This window comes from Triticum aestivum, chromosome 4A, assembly GCF_018294505.1.
Source record: "Triticum aestivum cultivar Chinese Spring chromosome 4A, IWGSC CS RefSeq v2.1, whole genome shotgun sequence".
In the NCBI taxonomy this organism is placed as follows: domain Eukaryota; kingdom Viridiplantae; phylum Streptophyta; class Magnoliopsida; order Poales; family Poaceae; genus Triticum; species Triticum aestivum.
In genome coordinates, this window is record NC_057803.1 from 555,408,460 (window position 1) to 555,434,524 (window position 26,065).

General features: G+C 44.3%; 1 protein-coding gene across 1 annotated transcript in view; it reads left to right on the plus strand.

Annotated features, from left to right (window-relative positions):
- The first annotated feature begins 19,866 nt into the window (after window positions 1-19,866).
- LOC123086924 (calmodulin calcium-dependent NAD kinase) overlaps window positions 19,867-26,065 on the plus strand; it is a 9,124-nt gene continuing 2,925 nt past the window's right edge. Inside the window, exons 1-6 of the mRNA XM_044508779.1 lie at window positions 19,867-20,055; window positions 20,169-20,330; window positions 21,417-21,640; window positions 21,862-21,923; window positions 24,130-24,363; window positions 24,493-24,622. Of these exons, the coding sequence (XP_044364714.1) occupies window positions 20,043-20,055; window positions 20,169-20,330; window positions 21,417-21,640; window positions 21,862-21,923; window positions 24,130-24,363; window positions 24,493-24,622 (825 nt within the window). The 5' untranslated portion in view covers window positions 19,867-20,042. The remainder of the gene's footprint in view (window positions 20,056-20,168; window positions 20,331-21,416; window positions 21,641-21,861; window positions 21,924-24,129; window positions 24,364-24,492; window positions 24,623-26,065) is intronic.

Consider the following 26,065-nt stretch of genomic DNA (forward strand, 5'->3'; position numbering starts at 1 on the left):
GGCATTGAAATTCAAGTCAGCTAATGACACCAAGATGGTTGATTTTTTGCCTGGCGACTCATCCAAACAGTTCATCATCAGTGCCAACTTGGATCCAAAATAGGAAAGCATGCTCATCGAGTTCATCCATGAGAACCTGGACATCTTTGCATGGAAATCTTCTGACATGCCGGGTGTCCCGAGAGAACTCGCTGAGCACACTCTAAATATTGATCCGAAATTCAAGCCCGTCAGGCCGTTTCTTCGACAGTTTAACGAGGAAAGGCGCAAGGCCATTGGAGAAGAGGTGGCCCGGCTCTTGGCGGCCAGGTTCATTGTTGAAGTTTTTCACCCAGAGTGGTTGGCTAACCCGGTGCTTTTACTAAAAAAGAATGGCACCTGGCGTATGTGTGTGGATTACACCGATTTGAACAAGGCTTGTCCGGCCGATCCTTTTGCTCTCCTTCGTATTGATCAGATCATTGATGCTACGGCGGGTTGCGAGCATTTGAGTTTTTTGGATGCATATTCAGGTTATCATCAGATCAAGATGGCGGTTAAGGACCAGGAGAAGACAACTTTCATCACTCCGTTTGGAGCTTTCTGCTATGTGTTTATGCCTTTTGGACAGAAAAGTGCCCAAGCAACTGAAGGAAATATGCCCTAGAGGCAATAATAATGTTATTATTTTATTTCCTTATATCATGATAAATGTTTATTATTCATGCTAGAATTGTATTATCCGGAAACATAATACTTGTGTGAATACATAGACAAACTAAACGTCACTAGTATGCCTCTACTTGACTAGCTCGTTAATCAAAGATGGTTATGTTTCCTAACCATAGACATGTGCTGTCATTTGATTAACGGGATCACATTATTAGAAGAATGATGTGATTGACATGACCCATTCCATTAGCTTAGCACCCGATCGTTTAGTATGTTGCTATTGCTTTCTTCATGACTTATACATGTTCCTATGACTATGAGATTATGCAACTCCCGTTTGCCGGAGGAACACTTTGTGTGCTACCAAACGTCACAATGTAACTGGGTGATTATAAAGGAGCTCTACAGGTGTCTCCAATGGTAAATGTTGGGTTGGCGTATTTCGAGATTAGGATTTGTCACTCCGATTGTCAGAGAGGTATCTCTGGGCCCTCTCGGTAATGCACACCACATAAGCCTTGCAAGCATTGCAACTAATGAGTTGGTTGCGAGATGATGTATTACGAAACGAGTAAAGAGACTTGCCGGTAACGAGATTGAACTAGGTATTGAGATACCGACGATCGAATCTCGGGCAAGTAACATACCGATGAGAAAAGGAATAACATATGTTGTTATGCGGTCTGACCGATAAAGATCTTCGTAGAATATGTGGGAGCCAATATGAGCATCCAGGTTCCGCTATTGGTTATTGACCGGAGACATGTCTCGGTCATGTCTACATTGTTCTCGAACCCGTAGGGTCCGCACGCTTAAGGTTTCGATGTTAGTTATATTATGAGTTTATGAGTTTTGATGTACCGAAGTTAGTTTGGAGTCTCGGATGTGATCACGGACATAACGATGAGTCTCGAAATGGTCGAGACATAAAGATTGATATATTGGACGACTATATTCGGACACTGGAAGTGTTCCGGGTGATTTCGGAGAAAACCGGAGTACCGAAGGGTTACCGGAACCCCCCGGGAGAAGTAATGGGCCATATGGGCCTTAGTGGAGAGAGAGAAGGGCAGCCAAGGTGGGCCGCGCGCCTCCTCCCCCTGGTCCGAATTGGACTAGGAGAGGGGGGCGACGCCCCCCTTTCCTTCTCCCTCCCCACTTCCTTTCCCCCTCCTAGTAGGAGTCCTACTCCTACTAGGAGGAGGACTCCTCCTTGGCGCGCCAATAGGGCCGGCCGGCCTCCTCCCCTTGCTCCTTTATATACGGGGGCAGGGGGCACCCCTAGACACACAAGTTGATCCAGGTGATCATTTTCTTAGCCGTGTGCGGTGCCCCCTTCCACCATAATCCTCGATAATATTGTAGCGGTGCTTAGGCGAAGCCCTGCGATGGTAGAACATCAAGATCGTCACCACGCCGTCATGCTGACGGAACTCTTCCCCGATGCTTTGCTGGATCGGAGTTCGGGGATCGTCATCGAGCTGAACATGTGCTAAAACTCGGAGGTGCCGTAGTTTTGGTGCTTGATCGGTCGGGTCGTGAAGACGTACGACTACATCAACCGTGTTGTGCTAACGCTTCCGCTATCGGTCTACAAGGGTACGTAGATCACACTCTCCCCTCTCGTTGCTATGCATCACCCTGATCTTGCGTGTGCGTAGGATTTTTTTTGAAATTACTACGTTCCCCAATAGTGGCATCCGAGCCTAGGTTTTATGTGTTGATGTTATATGCACGAGTAGAACACAAGTGAGTTGTGGGCGATATAAGTCATACTGCTTACCAGCATGTCATACTTTGGTTCAGCGGTATTGTTGGACGAAGCGGTCCGGACCGACATTACGCGTATGCTTACGCGAGACGGGTTCTCCCGACGTGCTTTGCACAAAGGTGGCTAGCGGGTGTCAGTTTCTCCAACTTTAGTTGAACCGAGTGTGGCTACGCCCGGTCCTTGCGAAGGTTAAAACAGCACCAACTTGACAAACTATCATTGTGGTTTTGATGCGTAGGTAAGATTGGTTCTTGCTTAAGCCCATAGCAGCCACGTAAAACTTGCAACAACAAAGTAGAGGACGTCTAACTTGTTTTTGTAGGGCATGTTGTGATGTGATATGGTTAAGACATGATGCTAAATTTTATTGTATGAGATGATCATGTTTTGTAACCAAGTTATCGGCAACTGGCAGGAGCCATATGGTTGTCGCTTTATTGTATGCAATGCAATTACGCTGTAATGCTTTACTTTATCACTAAGCGGTAGCGATAGTCGTGGAAGCATAAGATTGGCGAGACGACAACGATGCTACGATGGTGATCAAGGTGTCGTGCCGGTGACGATGGTGATCACGACGGTGCTTCGAAGATGGAGATCACAAGCACAAGATGATGATGGCCATATCATATCACTTATATTGATTGCATGTGATGTTTATCTTTTATGCATCTTATCTTGCTTTGATTGACGGTAGCATTTTAAGATGGTCTCTCACTAATTATCAAGAAGTGTTCTCCCTGAGTATGCACCGTTGCGAAAGTTCTTCGTGCTGAGACATCATGTGATGATCGGGTGTGATAGGCTCTATGTTCAAATACAACGGGTGCAAAACAGTTGCACACGCGGAATACTCAGGTTATACTTGACAAGCCAAGCATATACATATATGGCCTCGGAACACGGAGAGCGAAAGGTCGAGCGTGAATCATATAGTAGATATGATCAACATAGTGATGTTCACCAATGAAACTACTCCATCTCACGTGATGATCGGACATGGTTTAGTTGATTTGGATCACGTAATCACTTAGAGGATTAGAGGGATGTCTATCTAAGTGGGAGTTCTTTAGTAATATGATTAATTGAACCTAAATTTATCATGAACTTAGTACCTGATAGTATCTTGCTTGTTTATGTTTGATTGTAGATAGATGGCCCGTGTTGTTGTTCCGTTGAATTTTAATGCGTTCCTTGAGAAAGCAAAGTTGAAAGATGATGGTAGCAATTACACGGACTGGGTCCATAACTTGAGGATTATCGTCATTGCTGCACAGAAGAATTACGTCCTGGAAGCACCGCTGGGTGCCAGGCCTGCTGCTGGAGCAACACCAGATGTTATGAACGTCTGGCAGAGCAAAGCTAATGACTACTCGATAGTTCAGTGTGCCATGCTTTACGGCTTAGAATCGGGACTTCAACGACGTTTTGAACGTCATGGAGCATATGAGATGTTCTAGGAGTTGAAGTTAATATTTCAAGCAAATGCCCGGATTGAGAGATATGAAGTCTCCAATAAGTTCTATAGCTGCAAGATGGAGGAGAACAGTTCTGTTAGTGAGCATATACTCAAAATGTCTGGGTATAATAATCACTTGATTCAATTGGGAGTTAATCTTCCAGATGATTGCGTCATTGACAGAATTCTCCAATCACTGCCACCAAGCTACAAGAGCTTCGTGATGAACTATAATATGCAAGGGATGAATAAGACTATTCCCGAGCTCTTCGCAATGCTGAAAGCTGCAGAGGTAGAAATCAAGAAGGAGCATCAAGTGTTGATGGTCAACAAGACCACTAGTTTCAAGAAAAAGGGCAAAGGAAAGAAGAAGGGGAACTTCAAAAAGAACAGCAAGCAAATTGCTACTCAAGAGAAGAAACCCAAACCTGGACCTAAGCCTGAAACTGAGTGCTTCTACTGCAAGCAGACTGGTCACTGGAAGCGGAACTGCCCCAAGTATTTGGCGGATAAGAAGGATGGCAAGGTGAACAAAGGTATATGTGATATACATGTTATTGATGTGTACCTTACTAATGCTCGCAGTAGCACCTGGGTATTTGATACTGGTTCTGTTGCTAACATTTGCAACTCGAAATAGGGACTACAGATTAAGCGAAGATTGGCTAAGGACGAGGTGATGATGCGCGTGGGAAATGGTTCCAAAGTCGATGTGATCGGGGTCGGCACACTACCTCTACATCTACCTTCGGGATTAGTATTAGACCTAAATAATTGTTATTTGGTGCCAGCGTTAAGCGTGAACATTATATCTGGATCTTGTTTAATGCGAGACGGTTATTCATTTAAATCAGAGAATAATGGTTGTTCTATTTATATGAGTAATATCTTTTATGGTCATGCACCCTTAAAGAGTGGTCTATTCTTATTAAGTCTCGATAGTAGTGACACACATATTCATAATGTTGAAGCCAAAAGATGCAGAGTTGATAATGATAGTGCAACTTATTTGTGGCACTGCCGTTCGGGTCATATTGGTGTAAAGCGCATGAAGAAACTCCATACTGATGGACTTTTGGATCCACTTGATTATGAATCACTTGGTACTTGCGAACCGTGCCTTATGGGTAAGATGACAAAAACACTGTTCTCCGGTACTATGGAGAGAGCAACAGATTTGTTGGAAATCATACATACAGATGTATGTGGTCCGATGAATGTTGAGGCTCGTGGTGGATATCGTTATTTTCTCACCTTCACAGATGACTTAAGCAGATATGGGTATATCTACTTAATGAAACATAAGTCTGAAATGTTTGAAAAGTTCAAAGAATTTCAGAGTGAAGTTGAAAATCATCGTAACAAGAAAATAAAATTCCTACGATCTGATTGTGGAGGAGAATATTTGAGTTACGAGTTTGGTGTACATTTGAAACAACGGAATAGTTTCGCAACTCACGCCACCCGGAACACCACAGCGTGATGGTGTGTCCGAACGTCGTAATCGTACTTTACTAGATATGGCGCGATCTATGATGTCTCTTACTGATTTACCGCTATCGTTTTGGGGATAGGCTCTAGAGACGGCCGCATTCACATTAAATAGGGCACCATCAAAATCCGTTGAGATGACGCCTTATGAACTGTGGTTTGGCAAGAAACCAAAGTTGTCGTTTCTAAAAGTTTGGGGCTGCGATGCTTATGTGAAAAAGCTTCAACCTGATAAGCTCGAACCCAAATCGGAGAAATGTTTCTTCATAGGATATCCAAAGGAAACTATTGGATACACCTTCTATCACAGATCCGAAGGCAAGACTTTTGTTGCTAAATTCGGAAACTTTCTAGAGAAGGAGTTTCTCTCGAAAGAAGTGAGTGGGAGGAAAGTAGAACTTGATGAGGTAACTGTACTTGCTCCCTTATTGGAAAGTAGTACATCACAGAAACCAGTTTCTGTAACACCTACACCAATTAGTGAGGAAGCTAATGATGATGATCATGAAACTTTAGAACAAGATACTACTGAACCTCGTAGATCAACCAGAGTAAGATCCGCACCATAGTGGTACGGTAATCCTGTTCTAGAAGTCATGCTATTAGATCATGATGAACCTACGAACTATGAAGAAGCGATGGTGAGCCCAGATTCCGCAAAATGGCTTGAAGCCATGAAATCTGAGATGGGATCCATGTATGAGAACAAAGTATGGACTTTGGTTGACTTGCCCAATGATCGGCAAGCAATTGAGAATAAATGGATCTTCAAGAAGAAGATTGACGCTGACGGTAATATTACTGTCTACAAAGCTCGACTTGTCGCAAAAGGTTTTCGACAAGTTCAAGCGATTGACTACGATGAGACCTTCTCACCCGTAGCGATGCTTAAGTCTGTCCGAATCATGTTAGCAATTGCCGCATTTTATAATTATGAAATTTGGCAAATGGATGTCAAAACTGCATTCCTGAATGGATTTCTGGAAGAAGAGTTGTATATGATGCAACCGGAAGGTTTTGTCAATCCAAAGGGAGCTAACAAAGTGTGCAAGCTCCATCGATCCATTTATGGACTGGTGCAAGCTTCTCGGAGTTGGAATAAACGCTTTGATAGTGTGATCAAAGCATTTGGTTTTGTACATACTTTTGGAGAAGCCTGTATTTACAAGAAAGTGAGTGGGAGCTCTGTAGCATTTCTGATATTATATGTAGATGACATATTACTAATCGGAAATGATATAGAATATCTGAATAGCATAAAGGGATACTTGAATAAGAGTTTTTCAATGAAAGACCTCGGTGAAGCTGCTTACATATTGGGCATTAAGATCTATAGAGATAGATCAAGACGCTTAATTGGACTTTCACAAAGCACATACCTTGACAAAATTTTGAAGAAGTTCAAAATGGATCAAGCAAAGAAAGGATTCTTGCCTGTGTTACAAGGTGTGAAATTGAGTAAGACTCAATGCCCGACCAATGAAGAAGATAGAGATAAAATGAAAGATGTTCCCTATGCTTCAGCCATAGGCTCTATCATGTATGCAATGCTGTGTACCAGACCTGATGTGTGTCTTGCTATAAGTCTAGCAGGGAGGTACCAAAGTAATCCAGGAGTGGATCACTGGACAACGGTCAAGAACATCCTGAAATACCTGAAGAGGACTAAGGATATGTTTCTCATATATGGAGGTGACAAAGAGCTCATCGTAAATGGTTACGTTGATGCAAGCTTTGACACTGATCCGGATGATTCTAAATCACAAAGCGGATACGTGTTTACATTAAACGGTGGAGCTGTCAGTTGGTGTAGTTCTAAACAAAGCGTTGCGGCGGGATCTACATGTGAAGCGGAGTACATAGCTGCTTCGGAAGCAGCAAACGAAGGATTCTGGATGAAGGAGTTCATATCCGATCTAGGTGTCATACCTAGTGCATCGGGTCCAATGAAAATCTTTTGTGACAATACTAGTGCAATTGCCTTGGCAAAAGAATCCAGATTTCACAAGAGAACCAAGCACATCAAAATACGCTTCAATTCCATCTGGGATCTAGTCCAGGTGGGAGACATAGAGATTTGAAAGATACATATGGATCTGAATGTTGCAGACCCGTTGACTAAGCCTCTTCCACGAGCAAAACATGATCAGCACCAAAGCTCCATGGGTGTTAGAATCATTACTGTGTAATCTAGATTATTGACTCTAGTGCAAGTGGGAGACTAAAGGAAATATGCCCTAGAGGCAATAATAATGTTATTATTTTATTTCCTTATATCATGATAAATGTTTATTATTCATGCTAGAATTGTATTATCCGGAAACATAATACTTGTGTGAATACATAGACAAACTAAACGTCACTAGTATGCCTCTACTTGACTAGCTCGTTAATCAAAGATGGTTATGTTTCCTAACCATAGACATGTGTTGTCATTTGATTAACGGGATCACATTATTAGAAGAATGATGTGATTGACATGACCCATTCCATTAGCTTAGCACCCGATCGTTTAGTATGTTGCTATTGCTTTCTTCATGACTTATACATGTTCCTATGACTATGGATTATGCAACTCCCGTTTGCTGGAGGAACACTTTGTGTGCTACCAAACGTCATAACATAACTGGGTGATTATAAAGGAGCTCTATAGGTGTCTCCAAAGGTAAATGTTGGGTTGGCGTATTTCAAGATTAGGATTTGTCACTCCGATTGTCGGAGAGGTATCTTTGGGCCCTCTCGGTAATGCACATCACATAAGCCTTGCAAGCATTGCAACTAATGAGTTGGTTGCGAGATGATGTATTACGAAACAAGTAAAGAGACTTGCTGGTAATGAGATTGAACTAGGTATTGAGATACCAACGATCGAATCTCGGGCAAGTAACATACCGATGACAAAAGGAATAACGTATGTTGTTATGCGGTCTGACCGATAAAGATCTTCGTAGAATATGTGGGAGCCAATATGAGCATCCAGGTTCCGCTATTGGTTATTGACCGGAGACATGTCTCGGTCATGTCTACATTGTTCTCGAACCCGTAGGGTCCGCACGCTTAAGGTTTCGATGTCAGTTATATTATGAGTTTATGAGTTTTGATGTACCGAAGTTAGTTCGGAGTCCCGGATGTGATCACGAACATAACGAGGAGTCTCGAAATGGTCGAGACATAAAGATTGATATATTGGACGACTATATTCAGACACCGAAAGTGTTCCGGGTGATTTCGGAGAAAACCGGAGTACCGGAGGGTTACCGAACCCCCCCCCCCCGGAGAAGTAATGGGCCATATGGGCCTTAGTGGGGAGAGAGAAGGGCAGCCAGGGTGGGCCGCGTGCCTCCTCCCCCTGGTCCGAATTGGACTAGGAGAGGGGGGGGGGCGGCGCCCCCCTTTCCTTCTCCCTCCCCACTTCCTTTCCCCCTCCTAGTAGGAGTCCTACTCCTACTAGGAGGAGGACTCCTCCTTGGCGCGCCAATAGGGCCGGCCGGCCTCCTCCCCTTGCTCCTTTATATACGGGGGCAGGGGGCACCCCTAGACACACAAGTTGATCCACGTGATCGTTTTCTTAGCCGTGTACGGTGCCCCCTTCCACCATAATCCTCGATAATATTGTAGCGGTGCTTAGGCGAAGCCCTGCGACGGTAGAACATCAAGATCGTCACCACGCCATCGTGCTGACAGAACTCCTCCCCGACGCTTTGCTAGATCGGAGTCCGGGGATCATCATCGAGCTGAACGTGTGCTAAAACTCGGAGGTGCCGTAGTTTCGGTGCTTGATCGGTCGGGCCGTGAAGATGTACGACTACATCAAGCGCGTTGTGCTAACGCTTCCGCTGTCGATCTACAAGGGTACGTAGATCACACTATCCCCTCTCGTTGCTATGCATCACCATGATCTTGCGTGTGCGTAGGAATTTTTTTGAAATTACTACGTTCCCCAACAATAACTTATCAACGATGTGTACAAAACTGTCTTCACAATCAGATTGGGCGTAACGTTCATGCTTATGTGGACGACATAGTGGTGAAATCCAGAGAGAAGGAAACCTTGGTAACTGATCTGAAGGAGACCTTTGATAACCTCCGGGTCTACAAGATGATGCTTAACCCGGCCAAGTGTGTTTTTGGAGTCCCAGCTGGCAAACTCTTGGGTTTTTTGGTGTCTAACGGAGGTATTGAGGCTAACCCGGAGAAAATTAAGGCAATCACATCTCTGGCCAAACCGGTGTGCATCAATGACGTTCAGCGGCTGGCGGGTCGCCTCGCTGCCTTAAGCCAGTTCATAAGCCGGTTAGGGGAGAAGGCGATGCCTTTGTATCAAATGATGAAAAAGGCGGATGGCTTTGTCTGGAGTGATGCTGCTAACTCTGCTTTTAAGGATCTTAAGAAATAGCTCGTTGAGCCGCCGATTCTTGCTGCTCCGGTTGAGAAAGAGTCGTTGTTATTATATGTAGCTGCTAACTCACGTGCCATCAGTGTGGCCATTGTTGTGGAGCGCAAGGCGGATGGAAAAGAACATCCAGCCCAACGGCCAGTTTACTACGTCAGTGAGGTGCTGATTGAATCTAAACAAAGATATCCACATTGGCAGAAGCTCGTTTATGGGGTGTTCATGGCAAGCCGAAAGCTCAAACATTACTTTCAGGGTCACCCAATCACTGTGGTTAGCTCTGCTCCTCTAGGAGAAATCATTCAAAATAGAGAAGACACAAGACGAGTCGCCAAGTGGGCTATTGAACTTGGGTCTCATGGTTTGAAGTATATGCCACGTACTGCGATCAAATCTCAAGTGTTAGTTGACTTCATTAACGACTGGACAGAGTTGCAGATGCCAGAGGAGAAACCAAACAACACATATTAGACGATTCATTTTGATGGGTCCAGACAGTTGGAAGGCTCGGGGGCTGGAGTTGTTTTAACTTCTCCTCGAGGGGACAAGTTTTGTTATGTCTTGCAATTGATGTTTCCTTGTACTAACAACGCAGCAGAATATGAAGCCTTGCTCCATGGTCTTCGAACGGCTAAAGAAATGAGTCTGAGCCGGGTCTAGTGCCTTGGCGATTCAGATTTGGTGGCTCAACGGGTGTCAGGCAAGTGGGATTCCAAGGATCCTCTCATGGCGGCTTATCGCCGCGAGGTCGACGCTGTTGCAGGGCATTTTAAGGGTTATCAAGTGGAACACATTGACCGTAGAAAGAACGAAGCGGCCGATTCCTTAAGCCGGTTGGGATCTCAGCGTAAGCCGGTACCCCCTAACACCTTTTTGGATGTTTTACATAACCCGTCTGTTAAGTTGCCTACAGAGGAAGATTTGGCCATTCCTGACCCGGAGGCACAGTTAGTGGCGGCTACTCATATTATTCCAGATTGGACAGTACCGTTCCTGGCTTACATGACCCGGGGCGAGTTGCCAGAGGACGAGACCCTGGCCCGACAGATAACCCGGCGGTCCAAGTCAATGACGATTTCTGACGGAGAGTTGTATCATCGTAGCATCACTAGAGCGTTTCAGCGTTGTGTTTCTCCTGAAGAAGGTCAAGAAATACTTCGTGAGATCCATGAAGGGGATTATGGTCATCACGCCGGGTCAAAGTCTCTTGTGGCCAAAGCTTTTCGTCATGGTTTTTACTGGTTAATGTCTCACGCTGATGCAGAGGATCTGGTCAGTAGGTGTGATGGATGTCAAAAATTTGCATGACGAGCGCATGTGCCGGCTCAAGAGTTGTGGATGATTCCAATCACTTGGCCGTTTGCGGTTTGGGGGCTTGACATGGTTGGACCTTTCAAAAGGTCTAAGGATACAAAGACACATCTTTTAGTGGCAGTTGACAAATTCACAAAATGGGTTGAGGCGGAGCCAGTGAGTAAGTGTGATGCAGCCACGGCGGTTCAGTTCATGAAAAAGGTGATTTTTCGCTTTGGTTTTCCACACAGCATTATCACTGACAATGGCACTAATTTGTCTAAGGTGCTATGGAGGAGTTTTGTCAATGTGAGCATATCCGGCTCGATGTTTCTTCCGTAGCTCACCCTCAATCTAATGGTCAGGCTGAGAGAGAAAATTAGGAAATCTTAAAAGGTCTCAAGCCCCGGCTTATGGTTCCCTTACAACGGACGTCGGGTTGTTGGGTAGAAGAATTACCCTCAGTGCTGTGGAGTATCAACACCACTCCTAACAGGTCTACAGGTTATACACCTTTCTTCATGGTTTATGGAGCGGAAGCGGTGCTGCCTAGTGACATCCGTCATGACTCGCCTCGTGTGGCGGCTTACGTTGAAGCTAATAATGAACAAGCCCGACAGGATGCACTTGACTTGTTAGATGAGGAGAGAGACTTGGTGGCGGCTCGACCAGCAATTTATCAACAGGACCTGTGCCATTATCACAACCGTCGGGTTAAGTCCAGGCCTTTCAAGAAGGTAACCTGGTGCTCCGGCTCATTCAGGATCTATCGGATCCACACAAACTATCCCCGCCTTGGGAAGGACCTTTTGTGGTCAGTAAGAATTTAAAAATGGGTCATATTACATCATTGACGTTCGAGAGCACAAAGACTCACGTAAGTTGGAGGAGGAGACCCGCCGGCTGTGGAACATTGCTCAGCTTCGGCCATACTACACCTGAGCTACCGGCTCTCGTCATGTACATACTTTGATGTTGTGTATATTATGATAAGTAATAAAGCATGACCTCTGCCTTTTTCCTCTTCAAAGATCATATATCTTTAATATTTCCATGACTATTAAGGAGCTAATCATATCTGAATCTAGCTTAACCTTTCTGGTCCAGCTTATGATCGTATTCGAATCTAGCTGTAAAATTCATGATCACTTGGGGGCTTCCTGTTCAAACATAGGTCGTATTCGAACCAAAGAGAACATACCTGTCGTAACCCTCTTGATCGGCTCAAAGCCAAACTCACTAGGGGGCTTCTTGATCGTATCCGAATCATAGCTTAACCCCTTTTGGGTCCAACTTGGATCGTATTCGAATCAGGGTCGTTAAAAACCTCTCAAGGTCATTTGGGGGCTTCCTGTTCAAACATAGGTTGTATTCGAACCAAAGAGAACATAGCTGTCGGTACCCTCTTGATCGGCGCAACGCCAAAGCCACTAGGGGCTATATGATCGTATTCGAATCTTAGCTTAACCCCTTTGATCCGGTTTACTGATCGTATTCGAATCAGAAACCCCCAAATTTTAGTTAAAAAGTTAATTTATGTTGTTTGAAATCTGCTATTTTATTTTACTGGTCTGTCTCAAATCTAAACGATGAGCATGTTTTTTTTCCACCGGCTGGACTATTTGACAATAAACCGCCAAGGCATGATAGTCATCAGGCATATAGAAGCATTGCCTTCTAAAAAAACTGGGTCATCAACCTCATCACCCGGGTCATATAGACTGGTAGTCCAGATGCAAAGAACACATGTATGACTGTGTTATTCATGAACATATTTTTCTGTGTTTTTTCATTAATAAAATGTTGTTTCAACCTTGTTTATTTCACGTCTGGTTCCGTTTTTTCTAGTACGATAAAATCATTGGTCCTGTACAGGGTGTTCTGACCCGTCCGGTGCTAAACCGCCAAGCCAGTTTTTTCCTTTTCTATAGGAACAAAGTTGAAATATTACAGATGTAACCATAGATGTGACGCATATATTGACATCAGGAGCAAAGAGTCACACACGGCATCTTATGCACGATGGCATCGGCAAAATATGCAGTTTTTTAAACTAACCTATTACAAGGCATTAAGAGCCCAAAAGGTTATTGTTTCTCTCTCTCTTAAGACAGGTCCTAAGCTAAAAGCTGGATTGTTTAGATGGTTATGACTCCCCCCTGGCCGGTTCACCTCCCTCCACTGGTTGAAAGCAGGGATTGGACCAATCAAAGCCGTTCAGAGCAATGAATTTAGCCTCATCATCAATTAAGCCGGCCGGGTCAATTTCTGGGTCAAATGTATGTGGGCGAACCGGCGGGATAAGACCGTCACTTTATAAGAGGGAGTCGCCATCTTCTTATTCTCCATATCAAAACTCGGCTGATATTTATCGATGTTGGTCTCATCTCCAAGGACGGTAGCTTGAGGTCGAACTCCCCTCACGCAGGCAATGAAGTCATCTTGCTCAAATAGAGTCCTGTCTTCCTTCACGGTAGGGTACCCCTTAGCTACATCCGCCGGGTCTAGATCTGGCACCCAGGCTTTGGAGCGGCTCAAAGCAGTCAGGGCTCCGACTCTGGCACAGGATCCTTTGACCTTTTGAAACATGGCGGGTAAGATCGATAATTTCTTCAAAATGTCACTCAGCCGGTTGGGTCCTTGGTTGGCAGGGGAGATAGCAGCAAGTGCTCGTTGAGCACCAGTATACAACTGCTCCACTAAGGTATAAACCGCCTTCAGCTTGGTCACACTATCTTGGCTCAGATTTTGGCTTCGTGGACCTATGAGTTATTTTCATCAAAGGTTCAGCATGTGGTTTATATTCCTGGTCACAATAAGGTATAAGTGATTAATACAAATGACTTACCGAAGATGGCGGAGACCATTTGAGAGACACTGTTCTTTAAGTTGGTGAGCTCTGACGTAACCTCTTCAAGAGCCACCTCAGCTGTTTCGGCACGTTGAACCAGCAACATCTTTTCTTCGGCCCAGGATTTCTTCTTTGCAGTCAAGTTGGTCTTTAATTTTTCCGTCTCAGAAAGACTTAATTGGAGTTTAGAGTCAGCAGTTTTGATTTCTGCCTCTTGATCTGCCAGCCGGGTCTTTGCTTCAACTAATTGGGAGCCCAATTCAGATAGGGCGTTCTGCAAAACATACACATATATGTCAAGGCTTAAACTAAAAGTTATAAGGGTTCAAGTCTCAAGTACTTTGCACCGCAATACCACTTGACACTTGGGGGCTAATGTCTGCCAAAGAAATTTTTTATGACTCTTATATGTTTCAAGTCCCAAGTGTTTTACAAAGTAACAACACTTGGCACTTGGGGGCTAATGCATGATATTCAGAAAGTTTTTCAAGATTGAGTCGGATTGCAGTACTTATTGGGACTAGTAAAAGACAATTATAAAGTTAAGTACCGGTTCATTTATGATAAATTGAGCCGGCCCTTGGGAACTACATGTCAAGTTTATGCTACTCTATTGGACTTTCAGAGGAAAAGTTTCAACCTATATCATAAAGTCTACAGATCATTCAGGATCATTTCTGAAGACTTGGGGGCTGACAGAGTATAAATAAGCCGGAAAACATACCTCATGTTTTAGCTGCAATTGCTTGACCATCTCAATTTCCGACTCACGGCTGGAATGCACATGACTGAGATAGCCGGACAGTATGTCACTAGCATTCAGATGAGTATAGCGAGAGATATCAAACTGTACTTTCTGCCTTTCTAAGGCCTCCTGTTTGGCAGAATGCTTGGCTAGCACAGTTGGATTACCCGGCACAAAAAATTTGCTGCCAGTGATCAGAACGTCATGATCATAAGATGTTGGCGGGTTAGCTGAACTGGATGGTCTGGCGGTAGAGGGATTAACAATGGTATCATCAGCTGACGACTCAGGAGGATCCAATTGAGTATCAATAGCTGGGTCTTCTGGTGCTTCAGTCCGAGGGGGAGAAGTTGGCATGGCCGGTTCAGGTGCAAGAACTGACGGGTCTTCCGTCGGTTTAATCACCTTGGCCTTCTTGGACTTGGCTTGACCACTAAGAAAGATTTTATGAGTCTGTTAGTACAATGATGCAGTTCTAAAGATAGAGGAAAACTGATTTTTCCATACCCAGGAGCAGTTTTGAAAGCCGGAAACTGAGTCTGAGATGAGTCGCCAAAAGAGCGAGAAACCTCCTGTAAAAGGTAAAATAAAGTTAGTGAGGCAAGGGAATAGATTCATTAATGAAAGCAACAAATAAAGATGAAAGAAACCTCATTCTGGCGCTTTCGAGGAGTTTGTTGTAAAATGGAAGGCGGTTCATCGTCGTCATTATTCCGAGCCTGACGGCGGCTCTCATGTTGCTGCTTTTTCAAAAGAAAATGAGTGTCCAAATAAGCCAAAGGGTGTGAAAACCTTACTTTCTGGGTTACCAGTCGAAGTTTCTGTCTTGGCAAATGGGCTGAGTCGGAGGAAATAGTTACCTCTTCTTCTACGGCCTGACTGGCCCCCGTGTCGTCCTGGCAATAGTCAGTGTCAATAAGGTTATTAAAAAACTGGCCAAGCGAGTCAAGGGCTACCTCCGACTTAGAATCATCGTCAAGCTTTAACAGTTCCGAAGTAGTGCTCCTTTTCTTCTTGGACCTCCGGGTCGTCTTCCTGGCGGCTATGGCGGCGGCTCTAGGCTTCTTGGCAGCTTTGTGGTCATACTTGGCTTTCTAGAAGTCGGATTTGGCCTGTAAACAAATAAACAGGATAAAAGGTCATGCAAGTATTTAAAACTACTGAGGAAAACACAAAAGAGAAAGAGGTCAGGGGTTTCTCACCTCTGGTGCCGGGTTAAGTTTACAGAAGGGGTTTAACCCAACCTTACTGCAGTCCTCATACTTGCTGTTCACAAGGATGGTTGACATTGAAACAATGTCTTCTTCAGTTAGTTGTACAGAGTTGTAACGCAGAGAATCATCTGGGCCTCCGCCATATTCATACATCAAGTTGGATCGGCGGCTTAGAGGAATGACCCGCCACGAGATCCAGCAATGGATCAAATCAACTCCGGTTAAGCCATTCCCCAGTAAGGCATGGATCCTTTTAATAGATGGAATAAGCTTCTTGAGTTCCGCAGCAGTAAGCTTATCAGGTAGCACAAACTTGGAATCCAGACGCTCCACACGATAACCTGACAGTGGTTTTTCATTGGCTGGAGACGTATCTTGGAAATAGAACCAGGTCTGATTCCAATCTTTGGGATGACTCGGTAAGACAATTAAGGGAAAGACGGCGCCCTATCGGCGCTAAATTGAGATTCCACCAAGTTCCAAGCTAGGGCCATTGGTACACTCATTCTGGCGGTTCAGATAAAAGTACTCTATGAAGAGTTCCACAGTCGGCTCTTCTTGAATATACACCTCACAGAGAACTTGAAAATTGCAGATGTTGGATATGGAATTGGGTCCAATATCTTGAGGATAAAGTTTGAAAAAAATGAAGAACATCTCTAAAGAACTTTGAGCCGGGTGGTGTAAAACCCCGATTCATGTGGTCAGAGAAGACAATAACTTCATCGTCTTTGGGATTAGGTCGTTCCTCGTCCAGGTCAAGTGCACGATAAGACATAACATTTTTCCCTGGCAAAAATCCTATGGTGAAGAATTCCTTCAAGGTATCTTTAGTGACTGTGGAAGGGACCTAGTTGCAGACAGTCGGTGCTTTTGACGGCATGATCATCAAAAGACAAACTGAAAAGAAAGTAACTTATCGTTTCAATTCAATGGTGAAGTTAAATGATGATGGTGCAAATGAGTAATGGCGGCTTAAGTAAGGGCTAATGTCATATAAGGGAAAAGTGAGCCGGCGTAATAAGCCGCCATGACTATAGATATTTGAGAAATGCCAGAAACAGAATTGGCCACGTGTTGAGGCAAACAAGTTTCCTAATTTCTTGATATTATTCTGGATCAAATGGCCGTTCAAAATGGAAAATATTCTAGACCTAAAAATCTAGCACAGATGAGTTCATGAGTTCTAATGAGGTCTTTGTACGAGAAAAAGGGATCTACTGGTATCAAGAATGGGTACAAAACAACTACCGCACGAGTATATGTTCTTTTTGGATCAAGAAGAAAATGTAGTGGAAGAACTACGAAGAAACTGTGATGAACTATGAAGAACACGCAGAAACCTAGAAACCCTAATGCGGATCTGAGGAGTAGAAAGGTAAAACACTTACAGCCAAGGATTTTCTGCGGAGGGTCGCCGCCGTTCTCTGGACCGATTCAGGTTGATGCAGCGGCCAAGGTCGACGAAGACGAGGTGCTCTGCGACGGCGGCGGATCTCGGGCAACAGTAGGGTTGTGAGAGGAAGAAGACGAAGAGAGAGAAGAATGAGAAAAGACCAGGTCGTGCCTATTTATAAGGGGATAAGCGAACAGGCAGGCGCGAAAATCGAGGAAGACACAAATAATGATTATCCAACTAAACGGACGCCTCGATTCTCGGAAGACATTTAAAGATAAAGATCCATTGAAGATGATGTCATAGCATGCTTTCGTGTTTTCAGAAGATGACGTCATGGCGGGTTACAGAGTTTTTACAGAGAGAGGAAGATGGATTTCGTTTAAGTATTGAAGATTGACAAAGAACAAAGTTCAAGTCAACCCGGGGCCTAATGTTGGGAATATAGCTACCAGGTAAGACCCGCCCAGGAGGGGACGGGTCAACCCCAATGGCGGGTTACAAAAGAAGCCCAGTAATATTCAAGGTGATAGTTTATTAAGACTTGTAGAAGGCCTAAGCCCAGAAACGGCTTAAGGCCCAATATTGTAAACCGTCATATGTAAAGAAAGACTTGTAAAGAAAGGCATATAAAAGAAGTCACCGAGCCGGACACGTTTTATGAGCCGGCCGGGACTCTGTAGGCCGTCAGGCGTCAACCCATGTATATAAGGGGACGACCCGGTGACGGCTTAGGACAAGAAACAAGAGATCGATAGCCAAGCTAGCGGATTAGCTCCTTGGTCATCAAAACCCCAGCAATTCCAACACAACTAGACGTAGGCTTTTACCTTCATTGTAAGGGGCCGAACTAGTATAAACCTCTCGTGCCCTTTGTTCCGATTAACCCCTTTAAACTTCCTAGTTGCGATGGCCCTACGACTAAGTCCTTTTGTTGGGACATCTGTCGTGACAATTCCACGACACAACCAAAAAAGAACTAAATTGGTTGGTCAATACATTCATCTTTGAGGCGAGTTTGCCACTACCCGTCGCGTGAGGCGGAGAATAGGAGTAGTCATTATGGGCTGGGAGGTTTATCAATTGTAGGCTTTAGCAGTTCGCACCGTGAGTGACCAGTCACTAATAAGAGAAAAAATTGCCTAAAAGACCTAATAAGAGAAAATATCCCTAAAAACTATTAAAATAGAATATCTCCAAAAAACTTATAAAAGAAAGAAAAACTTATTGTGTGAAAATAAATTCTTGTTGCAAAAGAAACTCGACTTATTTCTCGAGAAAAAAATGAAGCAACTTCACTTGTCCTCAGCTGTTTTTTGTGCTCCAGTATAGTAGTACAAATTCAAGGTAACTCCGTAACACAAATGTTACTCTATTTTTTCCCGTAGAAAAGAACGAGAGAGAAAATATCCGCAACACTCCAAGTACTGTGTTTTTCTTTCCCATTTTTTCGGCCACACTTTCTACCTCCTTCAAACTAGCTTTCCTTGTCGAAGAGAAAAGGCTAGGAGTGCTAGCTAAAACGACCTGGACACAGATCGGTGAGCCAACCAGGAGCTGCCATTATTGACCGTCCACCAATTTGAAGTGCAAGTGGTATCTCTGTCCCAGGTCGCATCACGCCTAGCTGGCAGCGCGATCAATGGCAAGGCAACCTAGTAAAACCTAGAATTGACAACCAGACGTACATCACGGTAACGATACATGCATGTTCCCTTTCCCTTCTCCTGCCTACTTCCTCCGTTCAGAATTACTTGTCGTAGAAATGGATGTATACATGTGCGCCGAAAACGTATCAGGCATAACTGCAAAAATGTCTTATATTTAATTACAGAGATAATACATGTGTAACAAAAAAAAAAGGAAAGCCACGGTCCATGAACCCGGTAATCTTTCACGCACGATTTGCGCACAACATGATTTGAAGCCACACAGATTAAAGAAAGAGGCAATCGAATGACCCACTCCCTCCGTCTCGTAATGCAAGATGTTGTTTGACGTTAGTGTAGTGTTAAAGAAACATTTTATATTATGGAATGGTGACTTGTTCTGTGTTGATCGTGTGTGAATCCGTCGTGTGCATAGCACCACTCTTTGCAAATATCCTGCTCCGGGTAGCAGCAGCTGGGCCTGATCAAAGTGGCATCGCTCAATTGAGGCGCGTCCCTGACAGAAGCCGCGGCTGAGAAGGTCCCTCTCGCGCATATAAGTATTCCCCATGCTCAACACGCGGGAGTGATGAACAAGTTCTTTTTCTTTTCTTTCGAGAATGAGCGATAATCTAGCTACACCGACGATCGAGCGATCGATGGCGTTGACCAGTTAACGCCGCTACGTGTACCGATAACCCACCACGAAGCCTCTAATTCCGGCATTGTGTGATGTAGTACAGCCTTTAATAATCACACTTGGCCTACTGTCCCCAAGAAGAAGATACGAAGAGAGGGTGGGTGGGTATAGGAAAAGTGGAACAATATCAGGACCAAACAGCAACAGCTCGAATAGAATACGGGTACGGTGGTGGCGCGCAGCGCAAACATCACTTTCACGCCAAAAATACAGGCAGGCAACATGCATCTTGATATCCAGTACTACAAGTACCATCTCCATCTCCGTTGCCCATGCCCATCCCACTCACCCCAGCGGCATATCGTCCCAGACAGACGGCATCCACGTCCTTGGCCTTGGGCCTCACCTATTTCCATTCCATTCTCCACTCACCCGGCCCCGCGCGCCATTCGATCCTCTTCTCGACTTCTCCACTACTCGCCAGTCGCCATGCAGCAGCAAGGCAAGAACCGGAACAGGAGAGCGATCTGCTCGTCGGATTTCTTTGCTTGGTCTGGACGTGTGCTCATCTCTTCTTCTTCTTCTTGCTCTGTTTGTTTGCTTGCTTGCTTGCAGATGGGTTGGGCAAGCGGCTGCTGCTCAGGGTCGCCGCGCTGTGCCACGGGAGTAGCAAGCTGCCGCCGCCGCCGGCTCCTCCGGCCATGGCGGAAATGCCGAGGGTGGAGATGGCCGGCGACGGCCGCGTCGAGCACCTCGAGAAGTTCTCCCACTACGTCGGTCAGTCGCCATTTCCACTCAATTGTTTGTTTTTTCGCGACACTTTACAGCAATTTCTTTTCAAATCCCCGCTCATTCCAATCCGATCAACGAACACCTGTCACTGCTGTTATTGAATGCGTATATTAACGTGGATGCTGCGTTCCTGTGTTCGTTTTCACCACAAGGATGATACTGTCTCGTAGTTTCTGTTGCCACTTGGTCTGATAATTTCCCCCCTTTCTGATGACGCCAAGAAGCAAGCAACCAATTGGTCCGAACACCAAAGGCTCTAACTAACTCCTGCAACCTTCCAACCAGAATGTTTGTCTTGGTGCTTGAATGCTCGAGAGATTCCACTGATGATACACTAGGAAACAAGATCCAAAACAGAAAGTAGTATGTATACCATGCAGAACTTCCCGTAAATTAATATAGGAGCGTTTAGATCACTTAGTTTACAGAGAGTAAAAGTTAAAGTAAACCCTTGTGATTGACATGGGCACTGCTGCTTTGATGGAAGAGTAGCACCTAGACACTGAACTGGAGTATATCTTCTCCTAGCTGACGCGTGCACCGATTTCTCCATGGAAAACGAACACCTGGCCAGCCAGTCGCCTACCCACTACCAAGCATGGCATGATCTTCTCTTGAGGGATAAAAACAGTTCCGAAGCATGTACTACGTCGCATGGGTACGACACAACGCACCAAGTCTCACGTGATGAGGTTAAGGTTAATCGTACGTGTACCAGACAGCCAGCATTCGTGCTAAAAGCTTAAAACTGGACAGCGCACTGACTGAAGAAAGCAGTTAGTGATGATAATAGCACTCGATCTTCCTCCCTGGCCACAGGCTGACCAGCAGGCCGGGGCCCTTCAGCCGTCTCGTCGAGATCAATGCATGCCACTGGTACCGTACGGCGGCGATGCCATTGTCGAGCCGTCCATGGCCACAGCCTTTTCATGTGGTTCAAAACTTCCTCTCCACTCCTCTCCTGAAAAGATAATGAGTGATTGAGAATTTCTGACATCGAGATCAGAGTGGGTTTAGTTTCTGCTGCAAATCAGTGTTTCCCAGATCAATCTCAATTCATTGTGTATGCAGCTCGGCAGATTGGGTTCGAGGACGCGAGCGAGTGCCCCCACCTGTGCAAGGCGGCCAACAACTACCTCCGGCAGACCAACAACTGCATGGCGGACGTCTACGGCCTCCTGGACGGCGTCCCGGAGGCCGACGCGCTCTACGTCAAGCTCGTCAACGAGCTGGAGAGATGCATCCTCGGCTACTTCGCCTTCCACTGGGACCATTCCACCACCCTCGTCACCCAGGTGCTCCCTCCGGCCCTTTTTAATCTGCATATAAGTATGTGTGTGACGATCTCGTCATCTTTGGCGGATCTGGAAGCAAAGTGGACGTCCACTCGGCTCGACGAATTACGAGCGATGCACATGCGATGTGCATTACTACATTATATATGCCGTTGCCGTTGCCCTTGCCGAGCGATTGCCGTAACTTTGCCGTCAATCACGCACGTACGCTTAATGTGCAGGCCTTGACCGTGGACAGCGCCAACAAAAAGAAGCTGAGGAACGTGATTCTGGAAGCTAACAGGTGAAAAGTCAAAACCCAACTGGAAACTCTCTTTTTTTACACTTTCTTTTCTAAAATAATAAAAATTAAGCTGCGTATAATTGAGTGCTCAATGAACACTTCGAAGCCAGCACATGCTAATAATTACTGTGATATGCTACTACTCTCTTCGGTCCATATTAATTACCGCTGATTTAGTACAAAGTTATATGAACCAGGGGAAGTAGTACTCCGTTTCTTTGTGGATGTGAACAGAGAGAGAATTGAAATTATGCGGTAATTGCCTTTGGCTCCTAAGTGCATATGCACCCATTGTCGAAATACACATTTTAAAAAGTCGAAAAATTCAGAACAAAATCCCGCGTGTATATCCGGACATTTTATGTGCGTGCACAAGGTTTCAGTGAAAAACGACGTTTTTTGTGGCTTGTATAAAAAAGACAATTTCTGATGCTTCATTCTAACTATTCACGAGGCATTTCTTTATCTTTTTTACACAAGCCACAAAAAACGTCGGTTTTCACCGAAACCTTGTGAACGCATATAAAATGTCCGAATATACACGTGGGATTTTTGTTCCAACTTTTTCAACTTTTTGAAATGTGTATTTTGAAAATGGGTGCATATGCACATAGGAGCCAAAACGCCGCTCTTGAAATTATGTAGTATCAAGCATAAATTAAGGTCATGATTTGATGATGATGACCTTTCTAACAGATATCTTTTATAACATGCTTATGAAAAGAAAAGTACAGACACAAATGACATATTATACCAGTTGTTAGGTCGATGTGTTTATAATAGCAGTAGATGGGAATGCTCATGATTTGTCTCCATTATAGGTCAATTTCGTAATCTTTTGACATTTCCTACTCTTACTAATCAACTTGGGTACACGTTGGTATACATCGGCATGTTTGAATGCATGTATGTATGTACAGCTCCTATCTTGCTTTCACCAATCATTTTTTTTCGCCATCACAAATTTCCTTTGGTCAAATTTATTTGACCCGGCCAAGTACTTCGAATTACTTCTATAATCCCATAATCCCATATAGATGAGCATGAGCTACCTAACAGATAACTATCGGGAGTTTTAAAAAAGTAGCTAGTGCAATCATCTCGTCCTCTAAGAAAGTGACACATATAGGCAATAACTGCAAATTCCTAGCCAAGAATTGTCTAAAATGGTGTAGTTTAAGCTACCACCTTCGTCTTAGTTTACTGGTCTCTTTTGTAATTTGTGCCAAATTTTGATCAAATATTTAACTAATAAAATGTTAATGCATGTCAACAAAAATTATATGGTTGGATTCGTATTTGAACCTAGTTTTTAATGATATATTTTTTTGTGAAATGCATAAACATTTTGTTAGTTAAATTTATGGTCTAAATTTGACAGAAAATACAATGAAGACCAATAAATCAAGACAGATGTAGTATTATTTTACGAGAGGCAATAGACATATGTAGTACATATAACTAAAACACACAATAATCCTACTTACATTTGCCCGTTTACTCGCATGTGTCTCATTTGCCCGTTTCAATATATTGATAAGACGACAAGAAGCTTCCGAATATACACCATGTGCCTTGTTTTATGTGCACATGCGCAAATGCTAACATATGCGATGTACTAGCGCATCACCCGTAGACCCATACAACCACGAGTTCTCATTTCCAATTGTCCAAACTATTTATTTTTGTATTGTTTGCAATAGCTGCCAAGACTACGACAAGTGCTTAATAAAAACATGTTAGAGACATGGCCCCAAAGTCATTGCCGATACGCAATAATTGAATCAACCGTTATTAATAGTAGCCTCATCTAAAACGTACCCTCCCACTAGGCCATGTATACATCATGGAGTGGGCCAAGCCAGGTGTATGACAATGATGCTAACGCTATCAATGTTGGAGATTCGTTCTGGAGACATACTCTAGCCAATCACTATATAATCGTTAACTCAACTACTCCGGTCGTCAATTCAATTGAAAATATCTGCTCCAGTCCTTGTTGGATGTAAACAACAACATCAACTGCTAAGTAGAATTGCGATCTACCATGGATAAAAGAGGGTATATAATCTAAGATGTACGCTAACATTGTCGCGTTCCATAAAATACCCTATGCATGAGTAACTTGTTAAAAGGCTTTAGAAAAAACTTGTTAAAAGGCTTGCATGCATAAAACTAACTGAGATTGGATGGGTGCGACGAGCAGGAAGCAACGGTTCGAGCGGATCACGAAGGACCTCAAGGTGACGCGTGTGTTCTCCACACTGGTGCATGAGATGAAGGCCATCGGCACGGTGACGGGGATGAATGGCGAGGAGGAGGCGCACTGCACCGACGTTATGGCCCCGGTGGCGCACAGCGACCGGTCCCCGGTGCTGCTGCTGATGGGCGGCGGCATGGGCGCCGGCAAGAGCACCGTGCTCAAGGAGATACTTCAAGAGTGAGTACTGAGGACCAGTATTATTTCTTACGTTTTTTCCTCAGTTTCTTAGTACGTACACTTGTTGCAACAACGGTCGATTCGATCAGAATTTGAAGCCGAAGCATGGGTTGCGATGTTGAATTTCAGGCCGTTTTGGATAGAGGCGGGGAAGAACGCTTTGGTGGTTGAGGCGGACGCTTTCAAGGAGACAGACGTGATCTACCGCGCCATCAGCTCCATGGGCCACCACAACGACATGCTTCAGACGGCAGAGCTGGTACGTTCTTGCAGTTATATACCTAATTTAGATCTATATATACAATCATCACCATGGATCAAAATGAAGCAGCGTTGTTTCGACGACGTTTACAAATGGACCAGCGTTGTTCCGACGACGTTTACAAATGGATCAACATTGTGACGTAGTTACTTCGCAAAAAAAAACCGTGATGCAGTTGTGGTTGGCCAGTCATACATCAGTAGTTTGGCCCTTTGAATACATGCGTGGTTTGAGTCTGCTCTATTTCAGTTTATTCATGTTAACGTGCCCAGCAGTCCAGAGTCGAGACGACAAAAATGGCCCTGCACTTTTTAGGTAGAAAAATGGGTGAGTGAACAACCGGCCGCTGAACGGTAGGGGTCAGCAGCGATGGCACACATGGGGCGATAGCATAGCGGCGTCGCGTAATTGATACTCCTACTGCACTGCAGCTGCCCGATCGACCGACCGACACTTTCTCCAACTGTATGGTATGTCCTCAAATACAGTGAAAATCTATGGTATCTGTTCACCAAGCTAGAAACATGAACTGGTCTGCTCCTATGACCCTTCTCACTCCGACAAAGGCTGTGAGAAAGCTGAGGTCCAACGGAGCACTTGGCTTAATTAGATGGTTCTGCTTTGTCTGTGTGGTGAATAACATGTACTCCCTCTGTAAACTAATATAAAAGCGTTTAGATCACTAAAGTAATAATCTAAACACTTTTATATTAGTTTACGGAGGAAGTACGCATCTATCTATCTACCTTTTTTTGCTGCCCTGCCGGGTTCACGACATGGACACAGTATGGTTTTATGAGGATTTGGGCTGGCATGTGGGGAATCAGGGCTGGAACATGGAAAAATCAGAGAAATGATATTCGTACTACTTCTGAAAAAGTAGGTACGAGTTCAAATTGATGACCATTAGCTAACACATCAAGGGAGTAGGTACCAACCTAAAAACTGTACATACCGATTTTGTAGAAATTATACTCCCTCCGTTCCGAATAACTTGTCGCAGGTATGGATGTATCTAGATGTATTTTAGTTCTAGATTACATCCATTTCTGCGACGAGTAATTTGAAACGGAGGAAGTACGTAAGAATAACATTTTTCTAAACATATCTCTCATGTCATACTTTTTTTTAACAATCAATACCATGATAAATTATAGTAGCAAATTGTACATGGTAGAGATACATGAGCTGACTCTATCAAGGGAGTAGGTACCAGCTGTCAAGCTTGAAGACAAAGCAAATTGTTTCATTCCCACATTTCATTGGGGAAATTGTTTCTTCCATCACTTTTTTTAGAACCTTCCTCCATTTTTCCTTTTTTTAGATTGCCCTCCTCCCCTTTTCGAGAATTTCCCCCATCTTCCTTCTTTTGAGAGAACCGGCACCCATTTTTCCTTTTTTAGAACCTTCCTCCTTTTTATCCTTTTTTGACAACCCCCC